The sequence below is a fragment of the Nelusetta ayraudi genome, unplaced genomic scaffold (genome assembly GCF_046127955.1).
Source record: "Nelusetta ayraudi isolate G7.1 ecotype Tasmania unplaced genomic scaffold, CSIRO-AGI_Nayr_v1 ptg000023l, whole genome shotgun sequence".
NCBI lineage: Eukaryota > Metazoa > Chordata > Actinopteri > Tetraodontiformes > Monacanthidae > Nelusetta > Nelusetta ayraudi.
In genome coordinates this window covers 1,794,320-1,812,623 of record NW_027466073.1, presented here as the reverse complement: position 1 = coordinate 1,812,623, position 18,304 = coordinate 1,794,320, and the positions used below count along the sequence as shown (strand labels likewise).

The following is an 18,304-nucleotide window of genomic DNA, read 5'->3' as shown; positions in this document are numbered from 1 at the left end:
TTGCCGGTGGAAGTGGGCTGCAGAGGATTCGCTGGGCAGTCGCTCTGGAGAGCCCTCGGATTGCTGGAGATCGAGGGGCTGGCTAGGAAGCGGTTAGTAGCAAACACCACTAAACCGGCAGACGAAGCTTCACGCTGGATCTGGATACAAAGAAAGGTGCGGTGGCAGAGTCATCCTACTGAAGGACTAAAGACATAGGGATGGGTGGTGTTCAGTGGGGGTAGAGCCAGGACGCTGGATTCTGCCGTTGAGCCCCTCCAAGATGTCATCTGCTTAAATCAACGAAACGCCAGTGAAGGGGGGTGCCCATTTGATAACCTGCTGAAGCCACCCAACTTGTCTAGCTGTGGTATGCGGTCAAGCTTAGTCTTGGCTCAGGGAGGAGGATGCCCCTGCCACGCAGAGTCCAACCGGTGCCTTGAGGGAAGGAGTGATGGAGAGAGCAATGCCACTGGCTCACAGATGGTGCAGGGGCGAGTACCTGTGGGGGTGAGCCAGTTGTGATACACCTATCATATTTTGCATATTCTTTTGCATATGAGCCTAGCTAGCCTACAAAGAAACCACACTGACAGCCAGTGGTGTGAGCAGGTCACCCTTCCATCAGATATGCCACCAATTCATTTTCCAGAGCATCAGCATCAGCTGATGGTCACCCTTCCATCAGATATGCCACCAATTCATTTTCCAGAGCATCAGCATCAGCTGGGTATTTGAGTCCTCCTAAGTGTCAAGTGTCATCACATACAGGTTGTATAAAAACGCCCCAGAGGTGCTACACTTTCTCTGGAGGCTGATGAAGGTGGTGTGGCAGAAGCAAACAATACCAACATGTTGGCGGGGCTGGTGTTTAAATGCTTTTATGATTCAGGGGTCAAAAATGACCCATAAGACAATCCCAGGACCCTAGTGGTGTACAGCACTACATAGACACATAAACAAAAACAAAGTACTTTCCCTTTAGGTCCCTTTAGGAAAAGTCATAAAATTTCAAGTTGGAAAAAGATAGTTTAAGGTGTTTTTTCTACAGCTAAACATGATAATGGGTCACTTTTGACCCGCAAGACAACACAAGGGTTAAACAATTTGGTCTTGTGAGAAACAGCATGTACATTCCACGCAATGGCGCCTGTCAGCTAAAGATATTCTCTTCGCGCCAACATGCTCTTCGTTTTTTAAATGCCAACAGAAACATTCCAGTTGCTCTTATCACCCTACATCCTGCACCTTTGTTGTAAACCACCTCCCTATGAATACTTTACAGTTCTCTTCCTCCTTTGCACATCTGCAGACACAGTCTCTGTGTGTGTGCATGTGCCTGGAGCTCCGTTAATAAAACACAGACCAGTTTGGTTGTTAATTACTTTACTCAGCTCTCAGATTATTTTTCTATGACACACATCAGCCGCTTGAACGTTGAAGGCAAAATCTTCTTCAGCGTAGTGGCTCATAGGCTGACTACCTTCCTAGAAAGGAATCACTACATCGATACAATGGTGTATATGGCATTGATTCCAGGCTTTGCTGGCTGTTTGGAGCATGCCAACATGATCTTGCATCAAATTCAAACCACTCAGAAGGAAGGAGGAGACCTCTATGTGGTGTTTTTGGACCTCGGCAACGCTTCGGCATCATTTCCTCACAGTCTCTTCTCGTCTGCTTTCGACTACTTCAGAGAGTCGTAGTTGTAGATTCCCAGAAGCTATCACTGCCCTCATCAAATCCTACTTCCAAGACGTACAGCTGTGCCTGACAACTGAGGAGTACACCACATCATAGCAACGTCTGGATTTGGGAATTATGGCAGGATGCATCATCTTTCCATTAGCCTTCACCATGGCCATAGAGGTCATCATCCGAGCGTCTCAGTGGGTTGTGGGAGGAGAACAGGCTAAGGCTGGGAGGGATCCCATTAGAGCATATTTGGATGATGTGACAACCCTCACCACAACCAAGGCATGCACAAGTCGACTGTTGAAGCTGCAAGAAAACATTAGGTTGGCCCGGATGAAAATAAAGCCAAGCAAGTCCAGGAGCATATCAGTCAGTAAAATAAATTTGTTGAAACAGCATTTCTACATTGGCGAGGAACACATACCGACAGCGACTGAGAAGCCAGTCAAGAGTCTAGAATGCTAGTACAACACCGCTCTCAAGGACACAGACCAGGTGGACCAGCTTAGGATGTTGAAGGTTCGAGTTTGGTCTGCTGCCTCGGCTGATGTGGCCCCTAACCGTCTATGAGGTCCCAATCTCAAAGTTTAGTAAACACGTTGATTAGCTTGTTCACCAAAAAGTGGCTGGGTCTCCCCAGATGCTTCAGCAGCATAGGTTTGTTTGCAAGAGGAATTCTGGAGCTTCCATTGTCCTGGAGAAGGAATTCAACTGTGCCAAAGTGTGGCTGGATTTGACACTGAGCGAATCCAATTACCCATGCATTGCGCAAACAGCCCCTACCCTGGTAAGAGGTAGATAATAGATCCCAGCGACAGCTACACAGAAGGCAATGTTGGCCCTTATACATAGGGACATTGAACTGTCTGGATAGAGACTTTAGTAAAAAGACAACTCACCCGCTGCCTATTAGACGGAGGGAGTCAGTGTAGTTTTGTGCGCCAAAATATCTCCCGTGCCCTCAACCTGCCTAAAATAAGTGAAGAAACTCTCAGACTACACACCTTTGGCAGTGGTGAACCAAAACTTCTAACTTGTAACAAAGTAAAATTAAGATTGAGCAACATCAGAAATGGCCAAAGTGTAGATCTAGATCAGGGGTGTCCAAACTGCGGCCCGCAGTCCATTTTTAATTGACCCGCAAGAAATGTTATCAATAGAATAGAATATGGCCCGCACTTTAACTTTTGCCTGAGTGTATTGTACTTCTTAGTTTTACCACCAGGGGGAGCTGCTCCCACTGAGTGCAATGCCGTTCCCACTTTAGGTGAGTAAAAATATATTCCACAGCACCCGTTAATAAGCATACATGTGCAGGTACACACGCGACAAATATCAATAATGCGCATCAATTCTGACACTGCCCTGCTTTTGCGCACCACTTTCTTATATGCGTTTTTCTTGTTAACACAGAATACACACCGCTGTGCACAGCTACACACTGCACACGCAAAGTCAGCTGATCTCATCTGATGCAGATTTCCTCCTTGATGGAGTGACATTTGTCCGGATTTTTGGCACGAGTGGCATCGGATCAGCACCGCAGCTGGAGGGCCCGGTTTACACACCCAGCGCAGCTGATACTCACCAGAATAATGCAGCACTCCTGTTATTAAGTCCAGTTCAGTCTGTTAATGTTGACAACCGTTTCAAACGAACGTTAATAGCTGTGTTGCTAAGCCTAATAACTTAAATAACAAGCTTGAAATTTACCCGTCCCATTTTCCCCTTTATTGTTTTTTCTCTGTCCTGTAAATCTTCGGTCTAAGAAGAAATCTGAGGCTGCTGTTCTGAGAATGAGCTACCAAAGCCTTTTCTGAATCAATCAATAAAGATCCATTTATGAAAAGCTGTGATGAAGGCAGTTTTGTCTTTAATTATATTCAACAGTATAACATATTTGACCACTTTTAATTGATTTTTCCAACTTTAATACACTAAAGTTAAGGCTATATACCTAAGTTCTAGTAAGTGGCCTAGCCCCTCCTATATTTTTATGTATGTGGCCCTCAGTGAAAATAGTTTGGACACCCCTGCATTAGACAGTACATTTGGATGGCTCATCCAAGGACCTGTAACCACACTTCAGGTAGCCTCAGAGACAGAAATCAAAGATAATGGAACGCTGCATGTAAGTGTTGGACAGCAAGAAGAAAAGCATCAAATATTGCGCTCTTTTTGGGAAACTGAATCCATGGGGATTCTTACACAATGAGAAAGAAAGAAATGTGATGCGGAGACAAAGCTTCTGTAAATGATCATGTAATGCGTTTCCGGCTACTTTTAATTTGGCATCCGGATGTTGACATCCGCTAACCGGAAACAGCTGCCGCGGTAGCGCTCAAATAGAGCGACGAAGAGAGCGCGAGAGGGATAGAGACAGCGTAAAGGTAAACAGAACGGAACATTAAATGAGTTTAACTACGACTGGTGTTTTCCCCTGTTTTGTTAGCAAAATGTGCACTCGGGTTCTTCTGCTTGTTTACGGCGTTGTCCTGACTGCGCACCTGACTTGTATGAACACTGATTACGCTGCTTGAGACGCTTCGGTTGTTTGTTTTGTTTTAAGTAAGTTGTAATTGGTCTTGCTGTTTGAATTTTACACTCTTAATTATTCTCGTATTGTTATTGAATTTTTATGTTGCAAGCACTAATCAAACCTTTTATTGTGTTGCAGTTTTCACGGTGTTCTTTGGTTGCATTTAATTGAAATAAACGCACCTTACCAAAACATCAGTACGAAGCGTGGACTAATTGACCAGCGGCAGTTACAGCTTCTGTTTGAGAAGTCAGTCCAGTTCAAAGAAGGAAGATACGAGGTGAGCCTACCTTGGGAAAATGAAAACGATAACTTGTCTTCCAATTATGATGTAGCTAAGAAACGCTTTGGTCAGCTTATTAAGAAGTTTCGAAATGATGTGCCATTTTTTAATCGATACAGAGAAGTCATTCAGGATTATGTCAGTCAGGGCATAGTGGAATCCTTTGATGATGTTGTTTCTGACAACCCCATACATTATCTTCCACACAGAGCAGTCATAAATGAAGAGCGCTCAACCACTAAACTAAGAGTTTGACGCTTCTTCACATGCTCCCGGATGTCAATCACGAAATGACTGCCTACAGACTGGCCCTAATCTGAATCCTGAGCTACTCAGTATACTATTAAAGTTTAGACAACATACAGTGGCATTTATGGCTGATATTACAAAAGCCTTTTTTTTTTTTTACAGATCTCTATACGACAGCAGGACCGAGATGCATTAAGATTTCTCTGGACTGATGATGTAGTAGGTTGGGGGGGAAAAAAACGCTGCTATTAAGCTTTTTTTATAAACAGACACCACCCATCATTTTTTTGTATTAGTTGAATTATTTGAACATTTACTTTGACAGGACATTTCACAAAGACATACACACACGTTTCAAAAGATACCCATTTGCGTCACTAGGTGGTGCTGTGGAAAGGCAGAGGATCCAGTGAAGACGTAGCTGACACAGCGCATGCGCAGCTCACATTAAAATGAGCATGGACGTCAGCTAACGCGTGGTGTGTCACTGCGATCCACAGGTATCGTTAAATAATAAATGGTTTTCTTTTTCTAAGCTGATAATAGTTTACTCAAATGTTTTATAAACTGTTTAGCAACAATGAACAGGCGTTAAAGAAACAGTATTGGTGTGTTTGTTAACTAATGTCCCGGCAAGTGTCGGCAAGCTGAGTTGTGTTGTTAAAGTCCAGTATATTGTAAACAGTAAAGTTGACCAAAAGTGGCAATTAGATATATGTTGGATGTAGAAGATGTCGGCTGGGATTTGTGTTAACGGCCGCTGCGCGTGTGTGTGTGTGAGAGAGATTTGTATGATGTCGTTGTAATGTTGGTGTGAGTGGAGTTGTATATGTATTTTTTTTATGGTTTCTGAGTATTTTTTAAAATTTATTATACTTTTTTGTACATAGACATTAAAATGAGCATGAACGTCAGCTAACGTGTGGTGTGTCACTGCGATCCCCAGATAACAAACACCTCGTTACACAGTCCTTCCTAGCCTGTGTAACCCTTGCTGCTGGTCCAGATTCCCCCTAGGTCTGGCGCCGGCAACAATGACTTGCCTAAAAATCATGAAAAAGTCAATATTCGCATCATGCGTATCACCAGAGTACCGTTTGGAGCATCTCCCAGTCCTTTTCCATTGGCTGCAACCATTCAAATGCATTTGATGAAATACCAACAGCTGTATCCTACTGTAACATCTACCCTTGATAAGTGCTTGTACGTAGATGACCTGATTTGTAGTGCACCTAGTGTACAAGAAGCTGCCAGTTTAGCCATGCAAGCAAAAGCCATCTTGAAAGATGCAGGAATGACCTTGTGTAAATGGAACACAAATTCTGATGAGTTGAGAAACCTATGGATTTCCACTCACAGTGAGTGGAAACGTTGAAATGAATGAATGTGTTCAAGGTTCTGGGACTCGCGTGGAGAACTGAGCAAAATGATTTCGTCTTTGATTTGAGAAACCTGCTTAACCTTTTGAAGAAAACTAGTAACACAAAAAGGGGCATTTTACAAGCTGCTGCATGCATATATGATCCAGTTGGACTTCTTTCTCCTTTTACCATCAGAGCAAAGTGTCTGTTCCAAAAATTGTGGGAGCGTGGACTTGAATGAGACTGTGAGTTGCCCGAAGATCTTTCAAAGCTGTGGCATCAGTGATGCCAAGGGTTACCTGACATTGACAACATTAAAATATCTAGATGTTATCAAGAAGCACTTGTGAAGCAAACCGGCCCTGTGACAACAGGAGTGCATGTGTTCAGTGATGCAAGTGAAAGTGCATATTGTGCAGCTGCATATCTAAGAGTCATTCCTGAAGATGGTGAGTGTGTTGTTTCTCTTATAACCTCTAAAACAAGAGACGCACCACTTAAGAAAGTTACTCTACCCAGACTTGAGTTACTAGGCGCACTTATTGGTGCTAGACTTGGTAACCACCTCATCAAACATCTTGACATGGAAAAAAGCCAAGTGAAACTGTAGACTGACTCAATGATAACTTTGCACTGGGTAAAGAGTTCAGCAAAACAGTGGAAACCTTTTGTGGAGAATAGAGTCCGTAAAATACAGAGTTTAACTGCACCTGCACAGTGGAATCACTGCAGTGGAAGTGAAAATCTAGTAGATGTCGCCACAAGAGGAACCAGTGTCAACAAATTAAAGGAAAATTCACTGTGGTAGACAGGTCCAACTTGGCTCAGACAAAGAGAAATAAATTACTGCAAAATTGATTTTGAACCACCTGAGAATGCTGAATGCAAAAAAATCTGTCTTGTCGAAGTTATAAATCTGACGAGTTCTGAAAATACAACAAAACCGAAATGACTTGAGTTGAAAAACTACAGTGACCTAAACCGAGTGTTACACGTAACTGCTTGGATCAGAAGATTCATTCACAACGTGAAAGGGAAACAAAAACAAATGGGAGCATTGACAACTGAAGAAATTTTGGCAGCAGAAATTTATTGGATTCAAGTTACTGCATTCTGGCCTCCAAGACACTCTTAGTCAAGTGAGAGAGAGGTTCTGGATAATAAAAGGAAGACAACTCACGAAAAAAAAACTGTGAATGCTTGTTTACCCAGCAGATTTCCGCACCTTTACCTGAGCAGCGCATAGAAGAAGCGCCTCCTTTTGAAATCACTGGTGTGGGTTTTATGTGAAACAAGACTTCTTGGCTGCCACACTTCAAAGAAAAAAAATGCTATCTATTATTCTTTGGTTTTCGCAAAGCTTTCTAAATGACAAGCACATCCAAAGTAAAATGAAAAATATTTTATGGCAACAGGAACTTCAATAACGTGGTCAAATAACGGTTTATAACTGCCGCTTCTTCTTCATCTTACTCTCAAGAACAATATTGGGTGAACCCAAACACTTCTTTTTTTTTCAACCATCAGGATATCATCACTTGAGGATATAGTTGACTCCATTGTTTCTCCTTTGGCTCGACAGAAAAAGCCCCAATCATCATTCGCTTCACGAATTTTGGACACATATTTGTGTCGCGCTTGGTGTGTATAGAAAAAAATTGCTGGCAAAACATTCGCCTTTTCGCGTTGCTTCGCCTTTTACCCGGTGTGTAAGGACCTTAATAATAAAAAAAAAAAACGACTGAGATTCGTGATCGTTTCAGTTTCTACATTTTCTCTGCTCGGACAGTGTTTTGATACAAGTCAACAGTATTAAACAAAATCATTCTCAGCCCTACTAAAATGTCTTTCAAAACATTGTCAATACGAAAAGTAAAACCTATGAGTCCGGGGACATATAGGACCAATAAAAGTCCAGGGATCTTTGATGGAAACGAGTCCCTACCGAGCCGTACCGAGTAGAGCCAGTGGAGACACGCCCTTAGCCTGTCAGCTAGCAGTGGTTACCTGTGCTGTGAGTGGTGGATGTAGAAGAGGACTCCAGAGGACGATGGCCTCTGCTGGATGGAGGCCAGGAAGGCGAAGTCGCTCCTGCTGCTCCTGAATAGCTGCACCACCTTCTGGGAGAGTAGAGAAGGAGCCTGGACCACCCTGCTGATATCTGCGGTGGGAGGAGGAGGAGGAGGAGGAGGAAGAAGAGGAGGTGGAGTGGAGGAGGAATAGCAACAGAGGAGGAGGAGCAACAGAAGAGGAGGAGGAGTAGCAGGAGAAGAAAGACAAAAACGAGGTGTCACTTTTGGACTGTAAGCTGATACGTTCACATACGTGTGTGTGTGCGCCTTGGTTCGTCACACATGGGGGAAAAAACACACACAAAAGCACTAAGGGCCAGATCCACAAAGCAATCGCCTGGGTTTTACACCATAAAATCTGTGCAAATAGAGCCAAAAACAGTGTATCCTATCCACAGAGCGGATGAAAAGGTGAAAAATATCATATATACACACCACCTTATCATATGTAAAATAAATATTATTTTATTTCTTAATTTTTTTTAAGAACACAAAACATTAATAAGTTCACTTAGACTCGAAAAATGCACTTACTCAATCAGATCAGACAGCAAACAGCTGCAAATCACATTTAGGTGGCGGTAACTGGTGACTCCCTGGACAAGTCGCCAGTTCATCGCAGGGCCACATAGAGACAAACAAGCATTCACACTCACATGCACACCAACGGACAATTTAGAATGTTCAATTGACCTCACATGCATGTTTTTGGACTGTGGGAGGAAGCCGGAGAACCCGCAGAGAACCCACGCAGACACAGGGAGAACATGCAAACTCCACACAAAAAGGTCCCCGGAATGATTGTTCATGAATTTGTTCATGTTTAGGGCGAACGTGAACGAACCATTCTTTATTTGCATTTGAATGCGTTGTTGTTGAATGCGCTCATTCTGGTGTTTGTGAGCAGCATTCTAAACTCCATACACGAGTGTGCCAGATGTCCAGAGTCTTCCAGGTGAAACCCCAGTTAAAGCACACAGTAAACAGGCCTTAATATTTAGCAGAAAACCAACCAATCTAGCAACCGCAAACTGCCTGTCTGTCGCTCCAACGAATATATCACTATCAGTCGTCACAACAACATCCCAGTACACATGGATGAGGACGCTCAGACCCATATGACCATTTGAAAGAATTTTATGTAAAAATGAGCACTGACGCAGACGGTAATGCAGCTGACTTGAAAAAGATAAATGTTAGCTATAACGGCAGCTGAAACAATTACCAGGCTTCTATCCTGTATAGGAGAGGAATGTTTTGTATCAGGATTGCTACTCCTCCTCCATGTCCTGTCTGTCGTTCTTTTCTGATGATGTTGTAGTCAGGGATGTGGATTTGTGAGGTTTTTGAGAGGAGTGTTTCATTTATGGAGGCTATGGAGATGTCTTTTTCTTGGACTAGTTGGATGAGTTGTTTGTTTGCTCGTTTTCCTCTCATGTTTATGTGTAGGAATGTGGTGGAGGCTATTATGAAGATTAGTAGTTGGGTAGACAGCTATATTGCTCCTGATGAACCTGTTGGTTCATATGTTGCGTTGTTTGTGTTTCCTGATGCTGACACAAAAAGGGCACATATATACCGCGGCTGATCAGACCACTAAACACAAAGGGGAGAAGCACACTAAACACGAAACAATGACGATTAAATTTCAAACAATGAAAACAACTAAACTATGCAAAACATACATAACTTCATTTAACCTACAAATCTAATCTAATTTAACCTTCATTTGGACTAGCAATAATCTACTAAAAATAGCAAAGTCTAAACTAAACCCGTTAGACCTCCCCCCAGGAAGCTGCAGCCACTTGGTTCCGCCTAATTGACAGCTTCCTGTATAAAACTGCTGCTCTTCCTGGGCTGACCCCTTTCTTCCAGTCAGCCTGGCCTCCCGCCTTCACCTGCAGCAGCAGCACCTGCTCACCGGTAACTCAAACAACAAAAAAAATCATTATTAGAAAACATAACTAAACCAATGTGTGACCCTACAGAAGTTAACTAAATGTCTGCACTCCAAATAGATATCTTGTGTATTGTCAATAAATAAAATGTGTGCTTAATAACTCAACTAGTGTGTAAACTTACTTACATTTTTTCAGGGGGGCACGCTTAATCCAACCTATATTTTATCTGCTTCAGGCTTAACGGCAGCTCCATGGCCACTCTCACTAACAAGAGGCAGTTCATCTTTGTATATAGAAATAAAACAAACAAAATACAGTTATGACTGTTGTGCTGTGTTCATTTATTGAGGTAAATAAAACAGAGGATAGAGGCGTTCAGAAAGCAGCTGCAACGCCGCACAGGTCCACATCTAGGAACCTAAGCACAGAAGCCAACAGTTACACCGGAATAAACATTCATGCTGCTAGGGAGCACCAGGAGGGTGGTGGTGGTGGGGGGGTGTTCTAGAATAGTGGCAGATGGTGTTTGTGACTTGTGTGAAACAGTCTTAAAACCTTTCTGCCTCCACTCATTCCTGAAGTCCTTTTCAAATGCCAATTTGATAAGGTTGGCCTTGCACTGATGAAGCATTGTTAGGCGATGCTCCGTGAAGACACCTTGAAGTGTAGAAAATGAATTTTCACTGAATGCCATGCTGGCTCCAAAAGTCAGTCCATGTTTAAATGCTGTAAGAACCGAGGGCATTGCTTCCAGCGGCCTCTGGAACTGTTTCAGAATCTGTAAGGATTAAGAAATAAGGTTGAAATGATAACGACTTTCTAGATACCATTAAAATATGCATAAACCTAATATTATGTTAAACAATCAAACAAAAGCTAGGTCAGTTAGTCAGATGGGTGATATGTTTGACTGCTGAATGAATGCTTGTTCATGAAACTATCACAGTTTAATTTAAAGGTCCAAAATGACCATGCCATGACTATAATACAGGCTATATGATAATTTCAAACGGAGAGTTGTAGCTTTTTGAGATTTTTGAATACACCAATCACATTGACTTAACTTTCACCTAGCCTTAATAACCTGTTTCAATGTCCATTCTGCCCCATCCGGTTAGGCTTTACACCGATTATATCGGCTATATTAGATCGGCCGATATTTGGCATTTTTTGAAATGTTCGTGATCGGGCGTCATGTCATAAATCTCCGATCAATGACGTCATGGTCGTGTTGAAACTTTTTTTAATCTGTCTCATTTACTCCAAAGTAGTTTCACAGCATCCACATGTTTATTTGTTTGTATCCGAGAGGGTGACCTGATCCCAACTTACCAGATGTGGGACAGAGAGTGGGACAATGTGGGACACCTCAGTGACGTTACCAATGCATGGACAGTAGTTCTAAACCGCCCCTGCACATAGTATGTGTTTGCCACCTGTTTGATTCAAAGGACTATGATAATATCTAATAGAACTACTATGCAAATAAAAACGAAACAACAGAAATGCATTTGAAATATCTGTATTTACTGGACAATACAGCTTCCTGGTTGGCAAAGAGGCTTTGATTTGATTGTGAAGACAAACAATTACAACCAATAAAGGAGCTCTCAAGAATGTCTACAATAGACAACAACAGTCATGTGTTGAGGCACAGCTTAGTCAATATCAAGCAGCAAGTGCATTATCATCAATGTAGTATTATATAATTTATATAATAGTATAATATAACTGATGATAGCTTACTACCACGGTCTTCTGACCGGTAAGACTGGGAGTGTGATACTGTGTGATAAGCACTGGTTATTTCAGCAGCTGTTACCTTATCTGAGTTTGAATCTTGCTTTGGTTTTAGTAGGAAGGTGTCCATAGAACGTGATGCCTCCTGTTGAGCAGCACGCTTTTTGTGAGTCTCGCATTGTCTGTGTCGCTTCACGTCGTATTCACCTCCGTGTGCAACGGAGGAACGGCTCTGACAAACAGATTCCCTTTGCACTGACTTCACCCACGGGTAGTTTCCCAGTCGTAACTGCATCTCCTTTTCTTAGCCGTGGTCGCACTTTCCTCCCTTTCATCATCCTCCATTTTAGCGTCGCTAAAGACAGGCTGTAAGCTGCTGTTTAGGTTTTGGTGCGCATTCGCTCCTGCACCTGACTTCACGCTCCTGACTTCCACGCCGGTGTGAGCTCGGCTGTTGATTGGATCCTCACCACACGCACACAAGCAAGCACACAGACATACCATAGGCTGACACATACACAGACACACACGGCTACGTCCGCCCCCTGTCTCTGTCTGACAGCCTCCCTCTCTGCTCCTCTTTTGCGGTCTTCACACTGACATGTAGGGGAGGAAATATCTAGGCACATATAATAATATCTCCCCAACGCGTATTCCGTTGTTCCGGTATTTAAGATGAGGATTTCAAAGTAAAGTACATCATAATTAATTTAATCTGACTCCATTTGAAAAGTGACTTTACTTTTATACATTGATTGAACGAAAGACTTTACTAATAATTAGGAATATAGACTCAATAATAATTAAATACTAATGATCTGACTTTAATCTCCAGTTCAGGGATGGCTTATATAAATTAACAAAACTATTCAGTTTGTTCATTAAACATGGAAGAATAGCCTGATGTCTGGGTTGGAGTATTCAGAGGTTATCGAACATGATACCCAATCTTATCTGTCCAACTCAGAGGTTAAGGGTTTGAATAATGTCCAGTGAAATTTACCATATAACTAAAGTCATTGGGATTCTGGTTAATCCCTATCTTAGTTCAGTGACGGCAGATCATTCAGTGACCTTCTTAACATAGAAGAACAGCCCAGACATCTAGGTTGAGATATTATACTCAATCTTTTCTATTCAACTCAGAGGTAAAGAGTACAAGCATTACTTGGATAAATTTACCATGTAATTGAAGACTTAATCGACATCTAATGTCAGATTATTTTCCACATAGAACAAAAGACTCAACAAGTTAATATTGAAAGGAAATGGATAACATACATCAAGTCACTCCACAACCTGGCCCCTCCCTACTTGTCTGACCTCATTGTCCGTCACACCTCAAACCGTCCCCTTCGATCAGCTGATGCAAACCTCCTCTCACCCCTTGCCATAACCAAGCACCGAACCCTGGGGGACCGGGTCTTCGGTGTCTCCGCCCCCACCCTCTGGAACTCCCTCCCCAAACACATCCACATCTGCACGGAGCTCAACAAATGCAAGTCTGCCCTCAAAACCCACCTCTTCAGATTTGCCTACCCTACCTGAACCCTCCTACCCACCACACCTTCCAGCCCATATCTGCCCTCTCAACCCTGTCTGTTTTTAACTGATTTTATTCTTGTGTTACATCTATTTGAATTGTTTTTAATTTTTTAAATCTCTCACATTGTTTTATATTGTTATTTTACCTGTAAAGCGACTTTGAACACCTGTAAAAGCGCTTTATAACTAAAAAAACATTATTATTATTATTATTATTATTGTTATATACCAATTTATTGCGAAGTCCAGAGAGAAAATGCAACAAAAATATCCCAGACCGGTTGTGTGGAAATGGTGGCACGCAGACCAAGAAGAAGGAACAGGAGCAGCCAAAAAAGAGACCCTGAGATTCTTGTTCCTTCCCTTAAATATCCTCCCAGTACAGAGACACTTCTAAAATGCATATTCAAAAGATTCAAATCAGATCTACTCTTCCTACTCGTGAACCTTTTGGTCATCAGGGGTAATTTTCCACAGTAACAATATATCACCAAGACCTTCATACCTCTCGCACTGAGACTCACAACATTTCAAAGGAAACAAAAGGCAGAGACAGTCCCCAAATGCCAATCAAGCAAACCCAAGGAGATACCTTTTGGCCCTTAGGGGTTCTTTTCCCGCGACATGTAAATAACGTTAGTTAATTACAATAGGTGAAATTAACACAGTCGTAACCCCCGTCGGGGAAGAACTTCCATTGTTAGAGAAAACACTTCAGGATGTGGATGTGACTGTCTTACAGACAGACAAAAATATATACACGCAATTTAAAACTGCCGCATGCCGATCACAATGCGGGACATCGTCTCAATTTGTGGGACGCTTGAAAAGTCTTTGAAATGCGTGACAGTTCCGTTCAAATCGAGACAGCTGGTCCTCTTGCGGCGCAGAGGTGGGCAATTATTTTTTTGCAAAGGGCCACATGACAGACCGGAATTGTGTCGGGGGGCCACAAAAAAGGGGAAAGCGCGCTAAAGTCCTGCCAACGTTTCGTCGACGGGGGATGGCGCTAAAGTCCCGCGGAATTATCTTTGCGACTCTCTCTCTCTCTTTCCATGCAATCGGGCCTAACTATCTTCGCGATCGATGGGTAGATCGCGTGATTTATGACTGGCCTCATGCGGGCCGGACAGAGACATGCAGCGGGCCGGATGTGGCCCGCGGCCCGTACTTTGCTCAGGTCGGCCCTACTGTATGGTAACCTTTTGGCCGGAGCAGTGCTCACACACAACTGGTGTAGATACAAAATCTGTCCGGGGCTATCTAGCTAGCTAGCTATCTATCCATCCGACTGCGATGTAGTTTGTCCTAATAGAGTTGCCGTAAAACCCCAGACACATGGCATCGCTTCTGTCTATATTCCAGAATGGTGTACACATACTGTAACATGATTGGCCGTGACGTCATGACGCAATACTCCATCTGCTCAGGTGGGCTTACATAACCCAATAGATGCCTGCTCTCACACACATAAAAACTAAATAATGGACTTTCCTTCTCTTGTCTTTATTTATTTTCTTTCTCTATACGGCTTTTGTAGCCTGGGCTACATTTGGCATCACTAATTGTAAATAGTACAAAGGACACAAGCGCTGCTATTTACCGCTGCTCCAGTCTTTGTGGATCTGGCCCTAAATGTGCTGATTGTGTGCAACAGTGGAAGTAGAACCAGCAGGGGGCGAAATGAGGCACGTCACACTCTGACTCACACACACACACACACACACACACACACACACACACACACACACACACACACACACACACACACAGTGAATACAAGAATACAAATCTTTGGGTACACCCAAGATTGTTCTTGAGAGAGGTGCTGCGGGCGTTAAATTAATGACTTTCTTATTCCCAGTACCTTAGTTTATAGTGCACATGTGTATTCTGCTTATTGTATTGCTAAAATGATTCTATTATATTGTTATACATTTTCATTAGTCATAGGTCCAGCGTTTGCCTTTGAATAATTCAACACAAGAGCGAATAAATAACTGTTGCTTTTTCTCTGCGAACATTCGCTACCGGTGTGTACTGTTCCACTGACTTAAATAAGTTTTAAAAAACACAAACTATTCCCATACTGAATTTGTTCCAAAGGTCCAAAGGGTTGTTTTTTTTGTGCTTTCCGTGTCCCCGGAACCATAGGATTAACTTTCTGTATTGAACATGTTTTTATTTTGTTTGCAAGATAGTTTAGTAGAGCTTAGAATGATTTTGTTTAATACTGTTGACTTGTATCAAAACACTGTCCTTGCAGAGAAACAGGAAAAGCTCTATTCAACCGGTGTTCACACGCTAGCAAAAGTTAAGAGGCAGAATTGCTGCCTTTTACAGAGCTTTTTCTTCAGCCACCCAGCAGCCAGCCAAAAAAGTCTGCGGTTCTTTGTTCACCCATGGTACAGTTTCATAAGCATTTCAATTTTTAATATGTAAAAATGTAAAAATCCACACACGGGGACACATAGCACCACTATGGTCCCTGGTCAGCATGCTTGAAACCCCAAGGAAGCAGGTACCAAAATTCTAACCGTTGGACTCATACCGAGCCCACACCAAGCAAGCCAATGGAGACACGCCCCTAGTGGTTGGTGTTAGTAAGGTTAGTAGGGTTAATATTAGTGTAAGTAGGCCTCTAGTAGGGTTAGGGTTAGTCAGATTAGCATTAGTGTTAGTAGGGTTTGTGAAAGTGTAAGTGGTCTGCTGCTAACTGGGAGACTAAGTCCCTTAACTACGGAGCAAAGCTTTACCAACACAAGCAGAACAACCAAGGACTTTCAGTGATGGGATTATTAACCACCACTACTAACTGCTAACTACTAACTGCTAAAAAACTAACCACTTACCCAGGGGTGTCAAACATGATTTCGCAAAGTATAAAAACTGCAATTTTTTGATAAAACAAAACGCTGTTCTAAATATGTCGACTTGATGTCGCAATATCGTTTCTGCTTCGCAAACTGGGGCTGAGCAAGTCCGCACAAGTGCAGTCACTCGCGTCTCCTACTGGCTACCCTCATTGCCCAAGAACGTCTCCTATTGGTTACCCAAAATATCTCTGTCAAAACAGACAAAGTGGATGCAGAGCAGTGTTGCCAACTTGGCGACTATCTCGTTAAATCTGGCAACTTTTCAACTCCCCGACTAGCGACAAATCGAGTGACTTTTCCTGGTGGTATTGGAGACTTTCATGGTATTTTGGAGACTGACATGAAATCACGTATCGTTCCTCAGCTGTTCCTGTTCTTTGCGAGAGGCTGCCATGAGCCCCTACCACGCCCCAACTTAGTCAAAGGCGGTCACAGCCTCGAGAGTTGAGCCACGCATTGCGCGGCAGTCTTGGGCAGCTGCAGTCAAGAGATGAGCAGAGGAGACCCTCAGAGAGGAGACCCTCAGAGAGGAGACCCTCAACACTCCGCGTCCAGGCAGAAAAAGAGTCACGCATGCTGAACCCGCCCTTTCTTACAGAGCGGGATGTAAATGCAAAGGTTTATTCTTGTCACACTAAACACAAATCACTGCATTTGACTCTGTGGTGGAAAAAATATTGTTGAATGATGTGGGTTGTGACAACTGGACTTGGAGAGACATTTCAGTAGGCCTTTAGTATATGTAGCCTCTTAAACACCAATGTTAGGTCAGGTTAACCAAAATAGATTGGCGATGGCGTCAAGTAGCTCAGATAGGGGTTTGTATCTTTGTCCAGCGACACTGAGTCTGGAGCGAATCCAGATATGGTTGGGGACGTGTTCAGCAAATTAAAAATGTATCTGCTCATTGTATGCTCATGTTTATTCATCTCATGCTAATGTTTATTCCGTGATATAAAAGACTTGTACTCATGATGTTCGGTGTCGGACACACGCTCGTCTCGGATACCCTTGTTCCTCTCGCGAGATTAAACACTTGCTTTTTCACCAGCCAGACTTCAGAGCCATCCTTTCACTCACACAGCAGAGAAGCAAAACGCTCCACGACAACTCACACAGCCTCAGTCATTTACTTACCCTTAATTCCAAGAACTTTAAGTCCAACAACAATGCCCTTAAATATGGTGGTTAAATCTAAAAGCTAAATATATGCAACATTCACAAAAGCAGCTGTGAAGCTCTGACTTGCCAAACCTCCTCACGAATTAACGAGCCAATGATACTGCCCATTGAAACACAACTGAACCTCTTTTAGACACAATTCCAGAAAATGTCAATCGTATAAAACAATGCTATGTTCATGGAAATAATATTGGGTAGATTGTAGTAGTAAATATATTTAATATAATTAAACAATGTATATAAATATATATATACATATATATATATATATATATATATATATATATATATATACATACATATATATAAAAATAACCTAAAACATATTTAGGGAGGTTTTTTACTCCCTTTTTGTCTCTCCCACAATGTTATTCCTCTCTTCAGCATCCATTGCGATCAAGTGCAAATTGTCAGTTATGCAAATCAGACAATGATGTCATTTGGCGACTTCTAGCGGCTTTTAAGGCCAGCCAATTGCAACTTCCCTTACTGAGGAGTTGGCAAGTGCTCAAAGAACGCAAACAAAGTAAAACAAACAAAACAATTGGAAGTAGTTGTTATTTTTAGGTTATTATTACCATACTTTGATTTTACCTTTCCGGCCCGCTTGGGAATAGATTTTCCTTTGAACTAAAAATAGTTTGACACCCCTGCACCAACCACTAACTACTAACTGCTAACTACTAGCTACTAACTGCTAGTCAATAACTACTCACTACTCACCAGCGGGTGTGTGCCAGGGTTTCTTCAGAAGAGATGTGAATGGGTGAACACAGGTGAATGGGTGAACATGTGAATGGGTGAACACAGGTGAATGGGTGAACACAGGTGAATGGGTGAACACAGGTGAATGGGTGCGGGTATCCAAAAACGTTTTTG

At 42.5% G+C, this 18,304-nt stretch overlaps 1 protein-coding gene and 1 long non-coding RNA gene across 2 annotated transcripts in view; one reads left to right on the top strand and one right to left on the bottom strand.

Annotated features, from left to right (window-relative positions):
• Positions 1-18,304, top strand: part of LOC142889659 (uncharacterized) — a 250,072-nt gene that overhangs the window by 169,984 nt on the left and 61,784 nt on the right. The gene's annotated exons all lie outside the window — the stretch shown is intronic.
• LOC142889657 (protein kinase C-binding protein NELL1-like) overlaps positions 1-18,304 on the bottom strand; it is a 97,002-nt gene that overhangs the window by 68,997 nt on the left and 9,701 nt on the right. Inside the window, exon 3 of the mRNA XM_076028449.1 lies at positions 8,114-8,267. Coding sequence (XP_075884564.1) covers positions 8,114-8,267 — 154 coding nt within the window. The remainder of the gene's footprint in view (positions 1-8,113; positions 8,268-18,304) is intronic.